The sequence below is a fragment of the Drosophila suzukii genome, chromosome 2R (genome assembly GCF_043229965.1).
Source record: "Drosophila suzukii chromosome 2R, CBGP_Dsuzu_IsoJpt1.0, whole genome shotgun sequence".
Lineage (NCBI taxonomy): Eukaryota > Metazoa > Arthropoda > Insecta > Diptera > Drosophilidae > Drosophila > Drosophila suzukii.
The window spans coordinates 22,304,852-22,330,052 of NC_092081.1; the positions used below are offsets into that span (position 1 = coordinate 22,304,852).

General features: G+C 41.4%; 2 protein-coding genes across 2 annotated transcripts in view; both read right to left on the reverse strand.

The window, feature by feature from the left end:
• Window positions 1-25,201, reverse strand: part of LOC108008935 (neuropeptide-like protein 31) — a 202,500-nt gene that overhangs the window by 113,694 nt on the left and 63,605 nt on the right. The gene's annotated exons all lie outside the window — the stretch shown is intronic.
• The window catches only part of side-V (sidestep V), a 47,079-nt gene continuing 25,287 nt past the window's right edge, over window positions 3,410-25,201 (reverse strand). The window contains exons 3-14 of the mRNA XM_036813383.3: window positions 18,982-19,117; window positions 15,319-15,527; window positions 15,006-15,250; window positions 12,792-12,864; window positions 11,777-11,928; window positions 11,505-11,712; window positions 11,313-11,443; window positions 11,022-11,175; window positions 9,998-10,738; window positions 7,870-8,169; window positions 6,874-7,277; window positions 3,410-5,451 (exon numbers count right to left, since the gene is read on the reverse strand). Coding sequence (XP_036669278.2) covers window positions 4,843-5,451; window positions 6,874-7,277; window positions 7,870-8,169; window positions 9,998-10,738; window positions 11,022-11,175; window positions 11,313-11,443; window positions 11,505-11,712; window positions 11,777-11,928; window positions 12,792-12,864; window positions 15,006-15,250; window positions 15,319-15,527; window positions 18,982-19,117 — 3,362 coding nt within the window. The 3' untranslated portion in view covers window positions 3,410-4,842. The remainder of the gene's footprint in view (window positions 5,452-6,873; window positions 7,278-7,869; window positions 8,170-9,997; window positions 10,739-11,021; window positions 11,176-11,312; window positions 11,444-11,504; window positions 11,713-11,776; window positions 11,929-12,791; window positions 12,865-15,005; window positions 15,251-15,318; window positions 15,528-18,981; window positions 19,118-25,201) is intronic.

The following is a 25,201-nucleotide window of genomic DNA, read 5'->3' on the forward strand; positions in this document are numbered from 1 at the left end:
AACTGACAGACTGACAGTAATGAGAGCTTGATTGTTTGTCCGCAACTTTTGGGTCAAACTTGGTGACAAGCAAAAAATGTTAGAAAAGAGCTGTGGAAAAAGATTGAAAGCGGAATCATGAAATAATTGCGCTTAAACTGAAAACGTAAGTGGATAGAAATCATTGTAATTCACGTCATCGAAGTGATTTTTCATTATAGCCTTGGCATTGAAATTTAACAATAATAAATCAATAAAACAACTTTTTTAGTTATTTCATTTATTTGGGACCATCTTAAAAATATTTTTATGTCTAAAAATTAATAACTAGTCACAATAAATTTAACTACGGTGGACACCCTATCGATAACCTAGTACCTGGTTACAGTTTTTTTTTCACCAACACCTTGTCTATATGAACAAGAGTCAGAAAATACACGATATTTCTTTGTCCTAGCAACTCTCTTAAAAGATTATGCTCATACTTATACTTGCCAAATAAAATTTAGTGTTCCTTTGAAAGTGAAAGTGTTTAGGTGCTAACGAAAGAAATGGAAGAAATTCTTATGCAGAGAACATTTGTCCCAACTTGGAGAAAGTACAATTGCATACATGCATTCAAAAAGCGGTGAGTTCTTGAGTTACACCTACACGTATTGAAAAGAAGTCATGGATATACTCCTTAGCTGACTTGCTACTCCAATTGTCATAGGGAATTCTTTTCGAGGCTTGTTTTTGTTTTCATAGAGTTTGGTATTTTAAAAATACAAATTTAAATTTTAGATGAACTAGTTCTGTGGACTCAAAAGTGTTGGTAAATGCGATCTATCGATAGAAATGAACAGTGCTCAGCAACGTCGCACTAAATGTCAACGTGGTTAGTGTCATTTAATCAAATTTCCTTTTCATTTCCGGCGTCGACCGATTCAGTTCGCTTATCTGAAAAGCATTTTTTCTGATTTCTTTTCCAAGAAAGTAGAAAGGTAAAGCACTTGTTTAACTCTTTTCCATTTGCTAAAGGTGTTTTTCCACAGCTTCTTAACAATGTAGCCCAGGAACGCCAACGAACCCACCATCTTTCGGTTTATTTGGGCCAATAAACGCCATGTCATCGTCTGTTTGATGATGTTCGTAGTTTCGATAAGTCGATATGGGACTTAGACAGAGTGTTCGCGGAGGAGATAGTATTCTTGATACTGGGCTTCACTGGGCAGGAAACATCTTATGGAGCCACTGGAGCACACTACTGATGATCTTGGCCGTCACCTGGAGCCATTCGATGTACTGAAATGGAGAAACAAGAAAGGTAGCAAACTTCGGCAAGCCGAAGTTTATTCACCCTTGCAGGTTATTCCTACAGGACCACAGCTTTTCAATTTTCAGAAAACTTAAAAATAATTACAGAAATATTACAAGAAATCGCACATATATTTTCCGATTCTTCCTGTAGCAGCTGTATGATATTGTAGTCCGATTTTTGTTAAATTGTATTCCTAATTGTCAATTTTTATAAAATGCTATATACCGGAGTAGAAGAGAATATGATCAAATGAGGTTCTCTGATCTCAGTGTTCATAAATAGAATGCAATCCTTCTTTCAAGGAGTTTTTTTGCATGGGTGGAGTAGCCTCTTCCGTTGAGTCCCCCACACATTACCCCATTTAAGAACACATCTGTATAATCCTTTGCAGCAAAATAAATTAACATTATTTCTCCATTCCAGTACATCGAGTGGCTGCAGATGACGGGCAAGAAGATCCGGACCTCGGGTCTGGTGGAGGAGCATTAGGCGCCAAGATTATCAAAGCTAGTAAGATGCCGAATGTCAGTAGTGAGCTCCAGTGGCTCCACGAGAAGTTTTCTGTCCACTGAAACGGTAGCAAGTTTACTATCTCCTCCCCGACCACACTATCCAAGTTTCATATCGGCATCGCTACCGAAACTAAGAACATCATCAAGCAGACGAAAACATGGCGTTTATTGGCCCAAACGAATCGAAAGATGGTCGGTTCGTTGACGATCCTGGGCGTCATTGGTAGTCAAGGGAACCGCCCTGATGGCACATCTCCAGAGGCAGATGGCCTGTTTGTCGACATTCTCAAACAGCAGTCGAACCATATTCTGCAAAAATCAGCAGGATGCTAAGAAAGACGGAGATCAGGACTCCGGGAAAAGTACCGCCAAAAACACTTTCGCAAAAGAGCTGGTATCCAGGATTTGGATAAAGTTTGTTCAAGAAACCACTGTTAAAAGAATTTATAAGTTCTGATGATGACTCACTGTCATCGGAAGAAGGCGACATAGCAAAGGAACTGGGTGCAAATCTTCTATCTGACTCGGAACCAATAGGGTCCCGAGAAATCAATGATATTAATGCAAGCGAAGCCGTGTCAGTGGCCTGAAATAAATATACATGTGAAAGTGCTGAAACTAGTATGGTTAAAGACAATGTCTTTCAGTTGGCGGGGTCATCGTCCGACATTTTGTTTAGTTTAAGTATGGGTATGGGGGCTATCTCCATATGTCGGTTATTACCCAAAATGCTATTAATTAAATTTACACATTGTGGAATTTCGATCGAGCTTTCCTGTGGCAAACACGAATGATTCATTCAATTTGCTGCTACACGAAATGTGTCAGGTTCTCTCTGGGGAGCCCCCAAAAAAGAAAACAGCACCACACATGTTCATTTGAATGTCGAAGGAGCCGCAGGACATTGGTGTCCTGCTCGAATTACGCATCTACTTGACTGCCACTTTGTAACTGTCAGGGAGTCTAACGAACCGCACCGAAAACCCACTCGAACTGAATTCCACCGAACCGAAAGTTAAATGCTCGTCGGGCAAACGCGAAAAATGATTCGTGGAAGGGGTGCTGGCGGCTCATTAATATCAATTTATGAGCTGAGACACGAAATTAGTCTGTGACAAGTTTCGCCGCAGGATGTGGACACACAAACAAGCGCCCACATCCTGCCATCCATCCATATATCTATATATCCTCATATCCATCCACACCAACTCCACAGCCACTCACACATGTCGTTGCTTTGTTTCCTGGGTGCTGGGCTCTGGGTTCTGGGTTCTGGGTGGTTGAGTGGTTTTGGCTCCGTCTGGGGTTGCGTTAATTAATTCCGAAAGTGTATTGCGTGTCCTGCCAAAAGGACAAATATGCGTACACGACTCATGTCCTGTGGTGAAATGGGCTTGTTACGGGTGTCCGTACTCCCTGGCCCCCCACTGCCGCAAATTATGAAAAATATTTCCAAATAAATCAGGCAAAACGAGCTGTCCGAGCGAAAATACATATTTGTTAACCCCACTGGAGATACTTGTTTTGGTCAGGGATTTTTCATCCTGGGGCAGGCATTTTCCATTTTCCGCTTCCAGTTTTGAGCCCTCCCTTCGTTGATACCAACACAAAAACCAGACCAGTTTTATACACATTTTCTTCTTTATTTTTTGTTCACTTATTTTCACTTGTTTTTGCTCATTTGCATATTAAGTTTTCATTTGCTTTACATTAAAGGGAACTAAACGAAAAGTAATGTTGTTCGCACGGAAAATAAATATTCAATTCGCTTACAAATCAAGGGTTAATTAAGAAAATATATATATGCCTAAGTTTATGTTTGTAGAGTCGAAAGTTCTTAGCTGCTAAGTGTAAACCAAAATTAAATTTCATTCTCAAGTTTTTCGTTTTTCCAATTTATAATTCGAGTCACAATTCAATTTGATTTTGTCATTGAAGAAGCACTTTTCATGTTGGTTTCTTATGGTGGGAGGGGTGTGAAAGAATCTTTAAACGGGAAAAACTTTAAGTTCGACCTTAGAGCGACTACGTTGAATGGAAAATCGGGCTTTTCTTTGGGCAGGTGGTGGCGAAGATGCACATTGAACTTTTGTTTTGTTTTGTTTTACGTCTTTCCTGCGCGCGGCTTAATCGTGGATACATACAGATCATTTATATATTCGTATTATATAGATTTGATAAAGTTCTCGACAACAGATGCTTATAAAATTTCATACCACACCTAACAAAATATGATTCGATGCACAGATACATATACAGTATAATCCATTTCGCTCCACACCATATCGTATTGTATCGTATCGTATCGTACCGCTCGTAATATATATAGTTTGCGCCTATTTCAGATTCCTCTGTCGGTTGCTGCTGCTGTGTTGTGCTATACGTATTATGTCGATATAGAGATATGCCATTAAATTCTGTAATTTTACCATACTTATATATGATCAGGGGGATAGTCTTTTCGTAGATTCGCAATGTGACTAACTAAGTTCAATTTAGTTTAGGCTACATTAAGTGGCTAAGTCGTAAACTAGTTTAAGTATTAGCTGACCTGATCCTTAAATGAGTTACATATATACACATCTATAGCTTAACTAGTTGCGGTTCGGCAATCTCTTAGTTTGAAGTCTAAACTAGTGTTTCGTTAATTTCCCAAGCATAGCTCATAATGTTCACTTGTTATACTTCATTTTCTTTTTTTTGCGCACAAAGACAGATACAGTAGATAATCAAATAAATGCTTTCCTTTGTGGTTTTCAGTTACACTTTAGTCGGGTTCGAAAACAATGCTAAGTCCAGAGTACACATAGGCTATATCTATTTATATGGTTTACTGTAGGTTAGTTCTCCGTCGCCCCGCTGCTCTTTGTGTGGAAGTCTTGTCGAGTTTTCAATGCAGCTTAACTACTATAATACAGATTTTGGGATTCAGTTGTATCTTGATTACTTTTAGACGATGGTGGTGCGCTCGGCGCCCAGAGTGGTGGTGGTGCACGTACTGCTGCCCCCGATGCACACGATCTGACACTTGATGTCCTCTTTGGCTAACTCTCAGGAGCTCACCGTCTCGTAGTTCCCCACGCCGCTCATCAGGAGTGGCGACTGTACCCCGGTTAACCCATTGGCACCCCCCATGCCCAGGGTGGTGCTGTAGGTGGCCGTCTGGCTGCGCGGCGAGGTGAGCAGCGACTGGGCCGCCCCGATGGTGATGTTGCCGCTGGTCACCGAGCTGGTCAAGGCCGCCGAGATGCCGCCCACGTGCAGGCTGCCCGGGTGGGGCAGGGTGTTGCACGCCCCCCCGCCCCCGAGCACCACGCCCCCCAGCCCACTGCCGTTGGTCTGCAGCGATCCGTTGGACTGGCCGCCCAGCAGGGGCATGGTGCAGGTGGTGGTGGAGCCGTAGGGGGAGGTGGGCGAGGTCCTGGTCTCGTACGCCGGCAGGTGGTAGCCGCCCCCGGGTCCCGCCGCCGTGACCGTTGCTCCGCCGCCGCCACCCCCTCCGCCGCCACGCCCCGGGATGCGGGTGTAGATGTTCGGGGGCGTCCGCGTGGACAGAAGGGGCGGTGGGGCGGTGTAAACGGGTCGCTGAACGGCAGGGGCGCGCTGGGGCGTGTTGTACAGGCTGAAGGCGGGGTTCGTGGTTAGCGAGAGTTCACCGTACTGCAAGGTAGAGGGGGAAAATAAGGAATACATTAATTACAAATTTAAAATAACAAATATAGGATTTTTAAGAACATCCTAAAATGTAATTTATATACCTTATCAATTATAATACAAAGTGGTTTGAATTTTATTAAATAACGATGCTAAAGTTCATTATAATCAAATATGACATAGATTTAGAAATCTTTTCTTCTTGTTTAATATATTTCTAAAATGTTATTTATACCTACATATATATTTATAATATTTAATAGGCAAAATATTTTTAAATTATAATTCCAAGGATAATTGAAATTAGCCCTGATACAAATGTGATCAGAAACAGCAAATGTAATTGGATTTCCCATTTGCAATAGTGAACTAATTTGGTTTCAGCTCAGTTCATAATTAGTTCGCTCTTGTGTTCCGTAATATTCCAGCCCAAACTTTGACGAGGACTTTCCCCACCTTTTCGATCCAGCATTTATGACGAACGCTGACAAAAACAATTTCTAATCGAAAAGTTGGCAAACTGACCCACACAAACACCAGGAACTTCTAATGAGCTTGTTAGGAACTCTCGACTCGAAGGGACAGACCAACAGAAATTTACAAAAAGCCAAGCTAAACAAAAGCTAAACATTTTTGAACTTTTGCTGTCGACGACTGGCATTTTGCTCATCAAAATTTGATGCCCTTCTCCCTACCGAAAACCCCAAACAGGGCGAAAAAAAGGAAACCAAACAATGATAAAAATTTAAGCAAAGCGGTACTGGATGTGGACACTGGGGAAAACTTTTGCTGGGCCAGCAACTTGTTGTTGCTGCGGAAACAACGAAACTAATTTGTGTAATTTATTTACGGTTCCTGGCTAATTGGCGGCAAAAATGAAGGGGATAGAACGAAATCGAACCCTGTAGTACCCTTGTTCAAGGAGAAAGAAGAAATTGATGGTTTGTGAGCCTTGAAATAGTATTACACCTATTAAACTTTAAGGCGGAACGATTTTATAATGCAAGAGGGGGTCATACTTATGACATTTTATAGATGGATAAATAAAATATAAAGTACTCTGAGATCAACTAAGCTTCTAGGATTGAGGACATTATAAAAATGGGTTAGTTTATAGAAAATACTCTAATTTCCATTCTTGATACCTTATTATAATAGTTATTGCAAAATATCATATAAATGCTATTCAAGTTATATGCAGAAATCTGAGTGCTTTTTAATAGTACACATATAGCCATGCCCCCAAAACCCCACTTTAAATCTTTTGTGATTGGAGTCTCTTTCGAATCCACAGCCAAAAAGTGTGCAACATTCCACTCCTTTGTCCCTTCCCTTGACTTTCGGCACAATCCATTCCCAATATGCGAAATGGTATCTCTGGGCCTGGGAATCGTTTGTAAAATCGAGAGGGAAAACATATATATTCACCTGTTTGCCGAAAGTGGGCGACAGCGAGGGAGGCGGCGGGGAGGCGGTGTTAATCCGCGTCGGCGGGGTGTACAAAATCCGCTGCGATTCCATGTTGAGCCGGTCGAAGGCCTTCTCCTCCTGGTGGAACTCGTCCTCGCTGTTGGCCTCCTGGGGCACCACATCCGGGTTCTTGTCCTCGAGGCTGGAGTGGCTGCCCATGTTGCGGGACAGCGGCTCGGCACTGCCCTTGTCCGCCTCCGTGGTGGTGGCGTCCGGCCCGTTCCCGTGCCGCCTGCCGCCCCGCTTGCTCCGGAACTTGATAACGATCACCACGCAAATGGCCACCAGGATGAGTGTGGCAATCACGCCCACCAGGGCGCCCAGCAGGGGTGTCAGCTGCACCAGCACCGCCGTCGATGAGGCTGTGGAAAGCGCGGAAAATGGAAGCAGATGCGGGAAAAATTGGTGAAAATTGAATGACAAAGCGCGCACAATGAACCCATTCGCGAGAGTGTTGCCCTCGTTCCACAGAGACAAAACATATCAAATGGGGTCAAACAAAATGGTCAGAGTGGCAAATAAAATGCACACATTCTTTGTGGGCTTTGTGTGATTTCTATAAATTTTTAAAAGCAATTTAGATAAAACGAATCATTTAAATGTATATTCGTATAAATTAAATTAAATGGGCTATAAAAAATGACTAGTTGTGGACTTTTTGAAAAAATTTAGAAAGGTTTCTTAAACAGTTTAAAAACTTAAAGTATTTAAGAAATATAAATATCGAACAAAAACCTATAAAGAACTAAACATAAAAAAGGTTTCTTGAAGAGTTCAAAAGTAGAATGTACATATATTTCTATACATTTGTATGAAAATATTTTGAGTCATAAAAAACATTTTTCGATAAATAATTTTAGCTAATAATTTAGTTTGAATTTGTATAATCCCTCAAAAATGTCTCACAAATGGCTAAGTCGGCATCTCTGATTCCCTGACCCCTGGCAAACTCACCTGTCCGCAGTAAAGGCGCCGAAAGCGTGCGTCCTCGCAGACGATATGCCACCTTGCTGGGACCCTGGGCATTCACCGCCGTTATCCGGATGACGAACACGGAGTCGCTGGGCAGACGCTTCACTGTAAACTCCGCATATTTATACGAGGCATTGTACAGCACCTGGCGGTTCAGTTCGTCGTATATCTGGGCGTGGAAGTGCTGGGGAATGCCACCATCGTATCCCGGAATGCACTGGATCTGCAGAGAATTGGCCGTGGCATTGAAGGCCGTGCAGTTCTTCACCGGTTCGGGAAGATCTAATGAAGAAAATATACAAAAATCATAATAGTTATTATTATCTTGGTGAGAGATCTACTGAAATAGTATTTTAATATTTTAAACTAGGACTTTTATAAAATATTTTCCAATTCGAATCGTCTTGGAATACTTTTTTTATGAAACTTGGAAAAGACTCAATGAATATGGTTACATCATCTGGACCGTTATAGAAATAAGAATTAAGTCATTTTCTCAAAGAGAAGTACTTTTAAGGGTTAGTTTAAGGGTCATGTTAACTGAAAGAGGCCTGTATTTTATTTTGAACATTTTTTATTTTTCGTGTCTAGTTACTCTTCAACTGACAAATCCCCGAAGTATATCCCTTCCACCGCAAGCCAAATCCCTGCGGATGGCTTCCCATAACCAGGACACTCTCGCTGATGGCCTTTCAAGCTGTTTTCCTGTGGCCACGCACCAAAATCGCAGCATGTTTTTGGGCCATGGCCAGCGGGGCTTTTATAAATAAATGATGTACCCTGGCAATTTATTGCATTTGATTATCAGATTATCGGGCCGCACACAGATTGCAGTAGTTGCAACAGTGGCAGTGTGGCAGCATCGGGAAGGCAAACATGCAGATGGCGTTGGTAAACATGGCTTTTATTGCTGTCAGGGACAAAACCGGGCGATTGCCGGACGGACAAGTGGATGCGATGGCCAGGATCTCCGCCCCCGGCAACGCGTTGAACTGCCGCCTGCCGGGGGGCAACTTCACCCGACGTCCGGCGAAATGTAAATAACGTTCAGAGATTCACTCGCCGGTCGCCATCCGTACGTGCTGCCTGCCACAATTATCTACTGACCAGCCAACAGCCAGTATCCAACTTGCAACAACCGACAACCAGCAGCCGAATCGGGTAAACATGTTTGCCTTGGCTGTTGCTGTTGCTGTTTCTGTTGCTCTTGCACTTGCCCGTCGCCTCGATCTGAAATTAATTACATTTTTTCGCATACCCTTCGATAGGGAGAGCTCCTCAGACTTTGCTGTGAGCCCCCTTTAATTGACTAGCTTTTTATCATTCAAATGGATTTAGTTTTGCGTAAAACAAACTTGTTAAATCAATTTGTATTTTATCAATGAAGGTTGTATAGGGGTAGTTCTCTTTTGGCATGCCAAAATACATCTTTGGAGGAAAATGCGTTTAAGGGTCTGCGTCACTGCTTCAAATATTATCACTCATACGATCTGTTGACTTTGATCAAAAGTTTATTTTAATATAGGTGGCGTTGTTTATAATTAATCATCTATTTTTTGCTCTTTCCTATATTAATAGTTATTCCAACGCATTTAAAAAATTGACAAGTTTGAAATGGGAGACTGATTTTTTGGACTAAATTCTAACTGGCATACGTGTCGTATGAGCTATTTTTTTTAGGAATCTTTAAGACCATTCAGGCTTTTCAAGAACAAAAAAGGAAGGTCTTTAATTTCTTAGTTTTTAAATACCTTTTAGCACACAAAAAAGCATCAAATCAAAGGGAGCAAAAAATGTCCAAGCCCCCAAAAGGTAGTCATAATAAACCAACTTTTAAATTTTAAATAAGCTTCTATACCTCTTCTAGAAATATTATGCACCATATCATTAATAACCTATTTATCTTTGATTATGCCTTGGTGAGTTTTGCAACAAAAACTTTTGGAGTTCGTTTGGCAAGAACCTCTAGACTCGAGTTATAAGCACACCATCTCCCCAAGTTTCAAGAACCCCTTGAAAGGGTATCAAAGGCCACCCGTTCTATCTGATTTCCTGGCAGCCCGGAATTCTTTATCTCAGCCCCCGACTTCGGACAGTCCTGCACACTCACCTGCCGGCTGGATGTGGTACCAACAGGGCGCACTGTGGCCCATTGGACTGCTGGCCACGCAGGAAATGGCGCCGAAGCTCTCGTAGCTCTCCACGTGGTAACTGTACACGTTGTTCAGCGGAGGGGCGGCGGTGGTGGTCGGGGGCGTGGCCACGCCTCCCCGGTGGTGCTGCTTGTGCAGGGCGGCCAGTCGCTTGCGCTCCGCCAGCTGGAGGACTCCGCTGGAGGAGGAGGAGGAGGAGCCGTGGTGGCTGTCTCCGGACGAACCGCCGGATGGCATCTGCTGGGGGGACAGCTGCTTCCGCTGCTGCTGCTTGGAGCCCTCCACGTGGTTCTTGTGCACCATGTTGGAGTAGACCATCTGGGTGAAGGGCTGGCCGGCCTCCTCGCCGTACTCCTCGAACTCCCCGTAGCCGTCGTCCCCGTCCTCGTCCTCGAACCTCACGGCCGCCATGCGCCCGTGTCTTCCGTGGAGCAGGCGCTGCTGCAGTCCGTGCGAGTGCTTCCGCTTGCTCCGCTGATAGTATCCGCCCAGATCCGATCCGGAGGCCAGCATCACCGGACCCAGTCCCACGCCCGACTGCAGCTGGGGCAGCTCGATGAGGCTCTCCAGCGAGTTGTTGAAGTGCCACTTGTAATTTAGATTATCGAGGGGATTGGCGTCCACCTCGCAGGTGATGTTGATTGTCTGCTTCAGGGCGGCACGTATAACAGTCGACTCCGACTTGCAAACGGGGGGATCTGGAAGGGAGGCGATGCACAGGGGAAAATTAAGGGTTATTCAGGATTAATAATATGTATTATATATATGATTGATTCTAGAACTCATTATGCACTCATCGGGCTTATTGCTGTTTAATGAAATTAATTTGTTTAATAAATAAATACAAAATATTTTTTAAAGTTTAACGTAAAGTTTTTTAATATTCCTAGCTTTTTTAATTTTTATAATATGTTTTTATCTGTGCAAAGTTGAAGTGCTGAAGTTAAGTGGGTGCTTGTGGGGTCAAGAGGCAACACTTACACTTCACGTCCAAGTAGACCTCGTTGCTGGACACACTGCCCTGCAGATTGCTGGCCCTGCAAAAGTACTGGCCATGCGAGGACTTGGAAATGCCCTGGAGGACGAGGGTCTGGTTCGAGATGATGATGCCGCGGGATGAGTGAAGTTGTTTGTCCTGAAAAGGGAGGAAGGGATAGCAAATAATATTCAATTAGTGGTTATTGTGGGGTGTTGATTGGTTTATAAACTAATAGAAATTCCAGAGCTTTGCTGTAACAATAAAAATAGATTAAGATTCTTTGGTCTACTCACACTGTGATACCATTCCACACGGGTAATCGAGGGATTCGCCTTCACATCGCACTCCAAATAGACATCGGTGCCTTTGAGTAGATTATCCGGATCTAGGGGGGCTCCCAGATTAAGGTTTACAATAGGTGCATCTGCATAACATTTGTCATTTAATATTTATGTAATTCATATAGTTACCCAAGGCCAACTTACGTGTCACATTTAGCACCCTGGAATCCTTGAGATACAGTCCCGTGTGTCCATTCCCCAGAGTGGTCATTATGGTGGTATGACCCTCATGCAGTTGCTGGGAAGTAATACCCGCATTTAGCGATACGGAGCAGACCACCTGTCTTTCATTGTCCTCGGGAACGGGTATCAGCATTAGTTCCGATATGGTTGTGTTACCATCGGAGGAGGTCTGTTCGAAGTGTTATATCATAAGTTATATGCCCTGTTTGTAATCTTAGTTAGCCAAAACTTACCGATGCCGTGGCACCTCGCACAATCTGACCCGCCTTTGACCAAATAATTTCCGGCGGAGGTCGAGCTCCAATCGCCGTGCAGGTTACATGGGTTCGGGTTCCAGCGATTACGGCGTGATTTAGTCCTTGCAAAAGCAAACTAAGCGGGGGAACTGTCGAGAAGAATGGCAATAACTCAATTAGATTTATATCTTCTCTAATTGTTTTCTATTTCTGTAATTTGTTAATAAACGATTTAGTCATAAAATGTTTTCTAACCCCATAAATCACTGATTTTATCCACGCATTTAATAAAATAACTTTAATATCGCTGACACGAAAATTACTATTCGATTAAATGTTCATTGGTCAGGAATAGCTGCTAAAAATATGTTAAATTAAATATTATAGCCCATTATAATCTATCTAAAATACTGTTCAGCTTTTTCCCCGTTTTATTAACTTAAAATATTTAAAGAAGCCTCTTAAATGAAATATGATAACCCATTGAATAATCTAATATAGTCGCCTGTTTAATTCACAATTTGCTATAAAGCCTGATTAACATGGCGAAATTCAGTTATTACCACACAAGGACATCGCGTCAATTTCGCTTGCAAGGACCCCGCTTAATTTCCTGCTCATCTATAACCAACCTTTATGGAAATGTTCATTATTTATGACACATTTTATTATGCCCATCACTGGATGGCCCGCCCCACTCGAGGGACCCCAACGCGATTAGCATAGCGAACTGAACCCCGGACCAGAAACCACCCGCATAACCATAAATGCATGGATGTGGATGAATATGCCAGTGGTCGGTCGTTCGTCCTTGTGGCGAAATGACAAAACTTTAATTACATTAATTTCCATGAAAATGTCACGCCCACCAACTAAAACAGAAACAATAAGCCACAGCCATCCGTTGAATCCTAAGAGCCGACCTTGAACTGTGCGTTGGTTAGCCGCACAAATTATACCAAAGTGTAGCTAATATTCTAATATTCGAGCATATTTTATAAAAGGTACTTACGATTTATGTCGAGGATAACCTTCTTGGTCAGCGCCGGAACCACATGGCCATTGGTCGCCTGGCAAGTGTACATCTGGAATTGAGGTAGAAAGAGGGAACAATAATGAAACCCATGATTTATGCTCATTACATTAATTCCCTTTTACTAATAATAGGAACAATAAAATGTGGGGGCAGGTATCGATGATAAATCACCCTGCTGAACATTTAATTTTAATTGCGGGAAACGTGTATCAAACACGCAGCAATACTAGTAATATCGGAAAAAGCTGCCCATAAAGACTAATCAATAATGCTTTCTGTCGGAGTCAGAGACTCAGACCCACGACAAAGAGTTCAAAAGGTTGGCGAATGCAAGTATCAATATCGTAAATTCCCCTGCGCTTCGTAATGCGATACTTCTCGGGACCATACACATTTCGGACATTTTATTGGGCCAACGAAAACTGTAACGATGTCTGGCCATAAAAATATTTGCATAACTTTTGGGTTCGCCGCACCGCAAGTCTCGTTTCGATTGGAAATTAGGTCATAAATTTCTATTCGGTTACACAAGAGAACCTAACGTTGTGTGGAGATACTTGGGTCTGTTATTGGGGCAGGTAGGGGGTCTCCAGGGAGCTCTCTGGATTGGGAAGTGTCATCGATACTGCGAGGTGTTTATTATGAGCTCGAACGGTTTGAGCCATTTAATTTAAATCGATTGGCAGAAGCGCGAACAATGCCCACAATTCATAGCCACAAGCGCTTTAACTTGGTGTTCGATATTTAATCCGGGCAGTTACCTACAGCAAAGCATTATCAGCTTTATTAACTGTTAAGATATATATTATTTTTTTTATTTGCCGATATTCGTGGTCAATATATGCTGCATATCGATAAGTAAAATTCTCATTGAAAGCCTCGGTTAATCAAATCATTAAATATTTTACATTTTTAAAATTGTTCTGTGTGAACAAGTTTATAGCATTCTGTTTGCTAATGGCTTAAATAAATATTTTTTGCCTCTGCGACTGAAATCAATCTGGTACAGAACTTGAATTTACTTTTTCTTATAAAATCTTTATTTATTTTCAGCGCTATTGACCAAAGCACTCCTTGAAATAGCCGCTTTAATTCATCCCTTTAGTCTAAGCTAATAACTTTTGGTATTACATGAACAACACTCAAGTGATTCCACGCAAGCCATTCATCCAAATACAAAAGACCTGACCGACTCACAATTTGCCGTTGGACTGGAAGCTGGTCGAGCGGAAACCGAGATCTGAATGGCGGGATTAGTGCTGTCCAACAATAATGTTCATTACACGGACCAAAGAAAAATCCGGCTTAGAATCAACCGAACGGGGAAACCTCAGTGGTTTGGGAAAAGAGCATATGAGGGGATTCTGCTGGGGAGATGGAGTTATCCTAAGGGAGGGGTTTCTCATGGGTAAGCCGCAGAAACCACCCAGGGAACAATTCCCAATGCAGTCAGATGCATTTGATTTCTATTAGCCATTGTGTGCCGGCCGCTTGCCACACGGAGCGCTATCATTAACGGAGGCCCACGGCCATTGTGACCGGCCGAAATAAATGGCCAACTGGCCGCCAAGGGGTGAGAGCCAGAACTGAGGAGCTGGCTATTTTATAGACAGATTTTGGAGTCCCCAAAACATAAGGAGTTTATTTCCTGTTTCAGATTTATAAGCTGTTATTTTAATTAAACTAAATTTTTTCATAATAAGACAAAAGTTGGATTTTTACTTAGAAAAGCTGTAAGCTCATCATATGCATTGCTACTTAAGACTTTTAAACATTTTACAATTTTTTATAAAAGATCATTTATTTGTTATCAAAATGTAATGGATTTAATCACAAATGGAAGTCATAGGAAATTGTGAAAAAACTACTTCAAAAGTATAAATCATTTAACATTTAATCAGGTACCGTAAGATATATGACTTTTACTATAAAAGCCATTTTTAAAGGCTTATGAATTAAGCACTATGTTCTGTTTATAAGAATAATGCCCTTGCTTACACAAAATATTTATAGCTGTTGTCATTTATTTCCAAAGCTGTTTGTGGCATTCGAATGGCAACACTGGTGGAGGACACAAAAGTGGGGCTATAGCATTGTGCCAGAAGGTGCATTGTGCTGGAGTCGTAAATAAGGCTTACGATATTTGGAGCAAACACTCCAATCCCCCCTCCAAAGAACTGGATGACTTACCGTTAGGAGATCCTTCCGCTGGATGTTCTTGATGCGCAGGACATTCCGAACGGAGCCATCGGGCAGCACCTGGAAGGAGTCGTCCATCAGGGCGTGTTCCCGCCACCAGGAGACCCGCGGAGGAGGAACTCCGCCGCTGGAGAGGCACGTCAAGTCGATGCTGTCGCCCTCCAGATAAGGTCCTGCCGTTTGGTCCCGAATCTCGGCACCATGGTGGTCCAGGATGGTCAGTTGAGTGGGTGGAACTGGGGGTAAGACAAGAATAAGTCAGAAATATGCTTCTCCTAGAAAAAGGAAATATAATAAAACCCACCTAGCACTGTCACATTAATACGCCAATTACGGGTTGGTGATTTGTGGAAATCCACACGGCACTTGTAGAGTCCGGCATCTGAGGTTTGGATGTTCTTGATTCGCAGGACTGGGGGATCGGTATTATGGTGAAAGTGAGCCTTCTTGTTGAAGACGCTTTCATCAGCCCAAGGAATGCCCAGTTCTAAGGGACGACCTCTAGCATCAAAGCTGTAATGAGAATAATAATGTTACAAATATAAAGAATATGTATAATTAATTTGATTGAGTAATATTGTCTAAAATAATAGTATCTATAAAATAAAAGTTATTAAAATAAAATTAACAAGTCGTTTCATGATTATCTACAAAATAACAGTCATTTAAATAGAATTTCAACTTGTTTTCATCCCCTAAAATAGCATAGCCTAGTCATAAATCTACCCTTTACCCTCCTCCCAGTAATTTATGTCACATAAAACTGAATTCCCCCTGAAAAACCCTTTTGACACGTTCCACCAATACCCACACACACCTTCAATTACCAGGCTCGATAAGCCAAATTGTGTTAACCTGGTTCATTGATTTTATTGTCCAAACAATTGAGACAACATCGGCTACTGAAATGTGTGTCAAATCCAGGGAATCCACTAAAAGCGGAATACTTAATTAGCTTTCCCTTGGGTCAAACTATTTTCAGCTACATAGACCATGTAAACCGGGGAGAGGGACAGAAATAGATGGAGTGCATGAATGGCCGAAAGAGAACTTTGTTTTTATTGTTATGGGCAAACGCTTTTGTTTTATGGCTTTGTCCAATGCATTTTGACAAAGTGCCACATTAAATGTCAGCCCAAAGGCCCCACTTTGAAATCGGGGATCGTAAAATGCATTTACAGAACTTTTGATTTCCACTCGCTTTTCGCTTTGCTTTTTTATCTCCACATTTTTTAGCATGTTTAAATGGTCGCATTTAAATTGGTTTCAGTCTTTTAATTTGATTTTTCATTTTGTTCTTTTTTCAGCATTTCGTTTGACCTTTTTGTGGGGGGCCACCAGGAGGAGGGGGCCATGCAAAAACCAGAAACACATTTTTGCTATTTATGTTAATGCCCTACAACGCCCTCAAAGTGACACGCCCAGTCAGCCCACAAAATCGTGTTTTCCATTTCCATTTTATAGTTCACTTCAATTAATTAATTGATCAATTTAGCGCCTGTTGTATTTCCCTTTTGGCTTAAGCGGATTACCATTTTATTTTTGTATTTTCGTAATTCCTTGAATTTTTATATCACTTTGTTTTCCAAATGAATTAAATGTTTTTTGTGGACTCTTCTTTTTGTTTTTTGTGGCACTTTTTAAGTAGCTTTAAAGAGCCCACAAGCATTTAAGTTTCGCCTGAAGTATTCGGGCGATAAAAAGCACATGGAAGAATTTAACGTTTTCTTTTTTTATTTTCAGCTGTGAGTTCTGGAGAAAAATCTGTGAGGGTTTTTAAAAAAAGAAATATAGATTTTAAAGGGAATACTTTGGCTTCAAAGGGGGTTCTTTAAAGTGATTCCAGTTAAAACAAAAAAAGAATTTTATGAAATACGATTTCATTAAATCAATTAAGCTGAGAAAAGCTTAACTGCAATTATCGACTTTTCCCGGATTATCCCACTTTACAAATATACCATAGGCCCCATTCTGCACTTTAGATGATTTATCATTGGGGAAATGCACTCGAATGCCAGAAAACCCAACCCAAAAGAACAGGAGTAAGTGGCACAAGATGGATGGGATATTTGTTAATGGATTTTAAACATAATTAAATTATGTAGAAGTGAGTGAGAGCCGAAATGGAGTGACACGGGGATGGGAGGTTATCCATGGGTTATCCATGGCAATTGGAAAACAAATTTCTCATGCAATTAATCTCTCGACCTTTGCCAGCCATTTGGCCATATTGAAGTTTCCAGCCAGCCAGAACATGAAAACAACGAACACGAAAATTTATGAAGTGTGGGAAAGGCAAATTAAAATTGATGGAAAACAATAAAGAAATGCGGGCGAGAACTGAATGCAGAAGAGCTTGAGCAGATATATCTGCATAAACCTCAACTTTATGCGGTCGTAAAAATTGCTGCCCCTCCCCTGGTAATTGCAATCGAGGGCACACTGTACCGAAGACCACAGGAGTGCACATTCCCCGGCAGAGAACTTTGACACTTTGACTTGACATCATCGATTTGTGTGCCCCGAGAACAGACGAACGAATTTAATGGAAAATGAAATAAAATTCAATTTCTGGTCTATTGCGCATCTGTCTACTTGGGACTCCACTCGACTTCACCTGGCAGGCTCCCGCTCCCCCTCCCCACCCCCTCCCAGAACTTTCCATCTTGGCTTTTCCTGGGAAATCGCAAAAGAAAAAGAAGTATAAAGTGAGTTGCCAACAAGCGATTTTTGAGCAGAATTGCTGCTGCCAATCAGTCAGTCTATATGGCTATATATATATTGCCCATCTGCCAGAACCACCTCCTTGCCTTTACTAGCGACATTTCCTGGCACACTGCCTCACAAAATGCTTTTTCCTTTTCTTATGAGCTTGTTAAAAATTGCTAACGTTCCGAGTTTGACACTCAGAAAAAGGAATGGCAATTAAAAGGTATTAGAAGTATATATACTTTTTAGAAAGATAAAATATGCGTATTTAATATTTTATATTGTAACTAGATAACGGATTATATGTAAAATCATCAAAAGAAATTTCTTAATTCTATGGATATTTAGGTATTTAGAAACTTATACTTTCTAAGGCTCAAATATAGATATTACATATTACATTTATTTCAGAATAAGAAGCGGAAATATATTAATACATTGCTTATATTATAAAAAAATCAATTTAAAATTATGAAAATAAGAATTGTTTTCTATTATGGGTAGGATTTTTCCGAGTGCTAGTAACGCCGTATAGAGGGGGTGGGATTTCTTACCTTAACCCCACCCACATAACTTGGGCCCCTTCTCATCACGTAGGTTGTTCTGTGTAAGTAATGTTTATATCGTCAAATTCAACATAAATGCCCCACGTTAATAGAATTTATAATGAGCTAGCGCCAACTTCGGAAGCCTCTGCATGGATTTGTGGGTGCCACGCCCCCGCCCCACGCCCATTTAACACCGGGAGTTTCTTTATAATTGGCTGCCATTCCCAACGGTATCGAAACCAAATTCGCCTCGGGTCCTTGGCTAATTCCAAAAAGTATGAGCTCAACCTAGGGTTTACCCCCTGGTAAAATCATTAAGTGGAATTCATTTAGCTGACACTTTAGCGGGGAGTTACTGTGAAACAATCTCAGGAGAGTGAGAAGTGGCGAGGTTTTAATATATATCAGGGGAATATAAGTCCCTAAAGTGGATGAGGCTGTAAAGTTGGGTGATGAGAGGAAGAAGGCTTTAGAAAGATTTGGTAGAGACTTTGTAAGGAAATAGGAACGTGAAAAAATAGGAAAAGGATGTGGAGAGGTTCAATTTTGGATCAAATCCTGGGATAAGTTAAATGACAAGGGATAATAATCTCGAGTTGGATTTAAGCAAAATTCAATTTTATTTAGCTTCCAAGTTTCAAGTGAGTTGAAAATTGAGAGACTTCTATAATATTTTTATAAGACCTTATTCTAGATTTGTGTGTACTTACGTGTAGATGGGCTTGACATTTCCCTGGCGATACCAGATGACCAGCTGCGCCTTATCGGAGATCCCTGATCCAGGCATCAGATCGCAAGGTAGCGCCACCTCCGAGCCCACGGCAGTCAGGATTTCAGACAGAGGTCCTGAAAATAGAAAATAATATCAGTTTGATGCAGATTTATACACTGCCCTAGCAACTGTAGTGTGTTCAATTCGGAAGTTCGTCTGTTATCGAAACCGCCTGTGTGGTTTCCCTTAATTGAAATATGCGAACTCTGACCTGGCCCTATCGCCACATCGCTCCCTGTTCTTTGTATCTGCGATACTACTATACAACTATAAATTGACTGACAGCTTGATTTCCCTTTGATGATAAAGCCCATTCGCTGAAAGGGTTCAAGCGCCAAGCGTTCATTTCCATTGTGCGGATTCCGACATGGAGACATCATCGGCGCAGCGAGTGGCGCCTCCACAGCCACGTTTCACCAGTTCCGAGTGGTCGGGTTCCAGGTCGATTTGGGTGAGGTTCGGCCAACGGCGACATCTATTTCTACGCGATGGCACCGCGCTGTGCGTGCCGCCGCCCAGGGGGGTAAAAGGGGGAAAAACAGGGGGCGGAGCGGTCTTCAATTAGTCGTCGCCCTTTGGAGATGGACTCGTGACACGGACATACCTCATTAAACTTGTAATACAAATATTTACTACAATTCATAGCTTTAAAAATGGGTAAATATTATTAAAATTAAATAACTCTCAAAGTAGAATTTTCAAATATTATATAGATAGGTATTACCGAGCTCACCTAATCGTATTAGTTAACATAAAGAACCTTATTTACAATAAATTTTATAAGAAAAAGTATTTTTGAATACTGTAAAGTGATGACATTTAGTACCTTTTTATTATATATATCTTTAAAAAACTCCATATTTGTTTTGTGTAGTTTAATTAGTAATATTTTAAAACAATTTTCTAATTGTTAAGATACAATCCCATCTATTTGTCTCCTCACCATTTCAGGGTGTTGGTCTAGGGCCCCCCGCGAACATCTTAGACTCCAATTGCGCCCACGTTTATCGTTGTTGTTGCTTATTGGTATGTATTTGGTATTATCAAAAGGCAATGTAATTATACAAATTATATTTTCCATATTTTGAATTGCAACACCAACAGAAACAACGGACGAGCAATAGAGGGCGTGTCGTTCGTATGTACGTGCCTATATGTGGAACCCTCTGCCAGATCCCCGAACATTGTTGGGCTAGCCCCCCAAGGGAACCGCCGTCGAACGCTGAATGCCATCCCAAATATTAATCAATATTTATCTAGATTAGCTATGTACCTCCCACTGCCAATTCGGCTGGCTCTTCCTGTTTGTCGAACTGAAATTCAATTATTTTAATGCGTTTCTACTCGATTAATGGGCATTTTATAACGATTAAATAGGAGTATGAGAATGGGAATATTTGATATTGGCATATGGGCAATGAGGTCCCCCTCATCCCCCTGTCTGTTTACAAAATAATGGAATTAAAAAGGGAAATAGTTTGAAAATAGAATGATTTTAGGTATAGTGCAGTGATACAGGCTATTTCCGATTTGTAATTAATAAATTCTACAACTGAGTGCCCGTCTAGATTGAAAGAATTTCCCAACCCAGAACATCCGAAAAAGCAATTCCCATCTCTCTGCTTGATTTCGTTGGCATTTCCGGATTTCCGAGCGCCATAAGTAACATTTGCCATTAACATTAGGCAATCGAAATCCTCTACCGATATGCATAAACACACTCAAATAAATTAGGGGCCAAGTGGGTCGGGAAGGGGTATGATATCGATGAGGAGTCAAGAGGCGAGGCGCCACGAAAATAAAATAAAATTGAAGCAATTGGTAATCGGATGAATGATATAATTCATTGGGGCCAAATGCAATTTGTTATGGCTCGGAATGGATTTGTATTTGGGTCAGCAGATCAAAGTGATTAGGGCCGAAATGAGATACAGAAGAGTTCAATTGCTATTTGCAGTGCCAGTGCAACAAATGTTCACACACATTAGGAACGAAATGACTCTGAACTTTTGCAATTCCCCTCGATCTTTGTCCGATTTTCGAGGCCCAGCGGAAATTGGATCATTTTGTGGGGGGCCTCTGAAAAGATTTATTGTCACTCGCACTGATATTGATTGAACGATCGCCCAGAGTGACAGAAGTGCATTTCAGTGTTTTTTGCCCTCTGATTTTCTATTTTTATTGGCGGCAATATTTTGACAAATTCAGCTGGATCTGTTGGCTGACTGTCGGACATTTGGTCGCTAATGGTGCGTGCAACAAATTTCCCGCATCATGTATTCTATAATTAAGCGGATCGCTACGAATTGAGGCGTCGGACCGCCTCAAGATGTTGTGTGTTCCGCGTCCGATGTTGTCGCCTCATAATTGTGCCACTTTAAGTGGGCGTCAACATGATAGGGCCAAGTTGTTGGCTCTTCCTCCTCTTTTCTCCTCGGAAGAACAGAAAAAAGATACATTTCCAGCTGATGGAGATCGTAATGCCGCAGAACTAATTCTGGTTTCCTCAGCCCTCAATCTACCAACTGAGCGGGGAGCCCCAGAGTTTCATTCAGGTTCGTGGAATATGGAATTATGTGTCATATTCAATGTTTCTCTGTTTGGTGTTCTCGGAAACGGATCATAAAATATCCAAGTTTTCGATGTTCTCGAGGGAATTACCCTTTTCCCATATTGCCTATCAGTTCACAGTTCAAGTCAGGGAATAAAATTTATGGTCGTGAAAAAAAACAAGAAGAGTTTTAATAAATCTACACTTCTAATAAAATCCACTAAATTCACCCATTCGGTTTTTCGACCTTCAGCAACTTAAGTTAATTTAAGGATTTTAGACTTAGTTTTTTTACATAACTTTTTAAATCATTCAATAAAATAAAGCTTAAAGCAAACATAAATAAAACAGTATCCAATTACTTCTACCTTGATTTAAATGATTTAATATGTTTTTTATTAAACATTATTTTTCTGTATTTAATTGAAATACTTTGCATTAGTTGGAATATACTGTGCAGATATCAATTTCTACTCATCAGAACTAAAAAATCCTTCCTCTTAAACACAATATTTATAAAAAACAAATCCACAAAAAGGAAACCTTTTTAGGATAAGCTTTAATCCATTTAATGCACACTCCCATAAAACAAATAATGAAGTTTAAAAAATAATCCGGGCTGTGAAACACAAAACGAAAAGGAAAAAAGCGCGTTGAATATAAAAGCGATTTTCCATTTGGGGAAAATGCATTTATTCTCTGCACTGGATTTCCCACACCATGGCATCCCCGCGGCGGAAAACCATCCGTACAGCCCCATTCGCTAAGCTCATTTAGAACTTTTATGGAAACAAACAAAGGCCGTGCCAAGTGCCCGGGCAATTACCCAGTCAATCAGTCATCCATTTAAATCCGGCCAACGCATACATCTCGTTGTTCCCGGTTATTTATTTATTTATTTGTTCTGCCTGCAACTGTGAAAATATTTTGACAATCGCCTCAAGTGATCCCGATCTCTGGCTCCCGTCGATGAGGTGATTATTCAGATCGTTTGTATTGCCCAACGCTGCGGGGGCTCTGGGAAATTGATAGGCGAAAGCCCTTTGGAGAACTCAGTATGGGATCTTTGAAGCTTTTTCCTAGGCGCCAACGAGCATCATAACAAATACAAAGACCATACTGCAGGAAATAAATCAAATTAGATATGTTTACGTTGCAATCCCGGAGAAAAGGTTACAAATAGGGGATTTGTAGGTGGAAAGTGCTATCTATAAATGGAACAGTTGTCTGTGAGTGGATTCCCACCCAGAAAAGGGAGAGAAACAACACCTGAACGACAACCCAGCAAACAATTGCTGACGACAAATTGCCAATGACTCAAACGACGCCATCAGCAACAGCAGCAATTTGTACAGCAGCAACATGCACAGCAGCAACATCCGCGGCAGCAAAAGCAACAGCAATTGTCGTAAAATGTTTCTTTGATTTTTTCGCTTTTTTGCTTTTGTCTTGGCTCTTTTTATTTCTATATTTTCAAATAACAACCCAGCAACAAAGTGGAGTTCCCCGCCCTTAACCCGCACGTGACCAATGACAATTGGCGATCCACTGGCCGTTTATGACCCCCAAGTTTAGTCGTTGTTGTCGATTTGAGCTTTAATACTTCCTGCAGGCGGCATTTGCCGAGTTTTAGGCGCCTCCATCAAAATGTCGTAGGCGGATGTTGAAATTGCTTAGGGGGCGGGGTCGGTTGGCTGGTCGGTCATAATGCCAATAATACGATTTGCCGATTGCTTATGGCCCAAAGTGGGGAATTGGCCAGAGGAACGACTGACAGAGTCACCTAAATTAAGTTCGAAATTAGCCGGGCCTGCCAAGTTGAGTGCTCAGTTCCCCGGGTTTTCCTCCCTAATAAAGTTCCTTTGTTATTTCCTCTTCATGGGAAGTTGTAAAATATGGAAAATACTCGTTAGACCTTCGGCTTTCCTCCCAAAAGCCCTAAGTTATTTTATTTGATTTTCATTAGATTGACTTTGGGCTTTGGCCCTTACCGAATTATTATTATGCATGGAGCAACATGAAGTCGGTATTGCCGTCTCTCTCAGGGGTATTTTTCAATTGAAAAGGGGAGGGGATACTTTAGGGACATATCCGAATGTCTATGAAATTGAGGTTGGATAAATGTCGGAAATGGGGTCGGGGTTAGTGAGGTCAACTTTAGGTTTACTCATTGTGTGGGTCAAGGTTTCTGTGTGAGAGAGAGTAACTTTTGAAAGTTTCATTAAAGTCAATATACATAGTTCAGATGAAATACTACAAATATAACTCATTTGGATTTACAAATTCCAAAGAATTTTATATTTCCTTATTAAAATTCTTACATATTTCATTTATTCCTGAAATGTTCCCCAAAAATCCCCTACTTGTTGCTCTAAGATTTTTAGTGGAACTGCCTTTGAATAGCGTGTCTGACCCACATCAGCCAGCCAATCCATTCACATCCACCCTTCTCCACCGTCTGTCCATCGCCTCAGTTGGCATTGGCTACCCAGCGCATAACCCTACAGGTAATTCCCTAAATTAATATTTATACAGCCCACCACCTACTACGTATACCTACACATATTCCTATTATTTTGATATCACAAATGTAGCACTCTTTCACCGCTTGGCTTAACTTTATCTTAATCTTGGTTAAAAATCTAATGCTCGTTGCATTCGTGGCAGCCAAAACTAATTTTATGATGGATTACTTAGCTAAGAAGGGGGATCGGAACCAAAATATGTGTGTATAATAGAATTAAAACCACCCACCACCAGTCTTACACTGGTACACAATTAAAAGTGGTCTGTAAGAATTCAACGATTATTTAAAATAGTAAGCATTTGTAATGAAGTATATATAGATTTATTTCCCGCACTTCAGGTATATCTAACATTTAATTAACCCTAATAACTATTTTTAAATTTTTTATTATAGTGTTGATTTACTTTAGTCGCATGAGGAGGGGGTTCCACTTATCGCACTTGCTGGCTGTCCATCAAATGCAGCGCTCCACCGCGCTTATCAACCCTCACCTGACCACTAATAGAACCTCAAAGTGCATTTGCCTTTGTTGACATTTGTAAAATGCAAACAGAACACGCAACGGCGATAGATAGTTCGTCTGGCAGGGGACGCTCGTATGCAGACAGATACAGATACGGATACGAAAGCAGCCAAAGATACGGATATCGGTAGACGGAGACCTAGACGGAATCGGAGTCTCAATGCACCGAGGCCATCACTCAAAGTGATTAGATCGTCGAGCGGGGTAATCGAGTGTAGCGCTCAAGATACGGATACACGGACACATAGCCGGGTGGATAGATAGATAGATGGATGGATGGATGGATGGATACCGATTATGTGGGAGCTTCAATTGGGTTCTCGATTTTATTGCCCCAATGGGGAAGTTGGGAATGCCAAATGGAAGTGGTCTTGAGGTCGGAGTTCTTTCCGAGTCGGAGTTGTCTGTATTTACGATATTGACACTGGAAATCGTGACTTTTCCATAATGAAAGGGATTTACACGTGTTTATGGCAGGTCATAAATGGTTCGACACCTAAAGGAATTCGACGTGGCCCTTTTCCCTGTCGGTAATTTCCTTTTGTAGTACCACACGG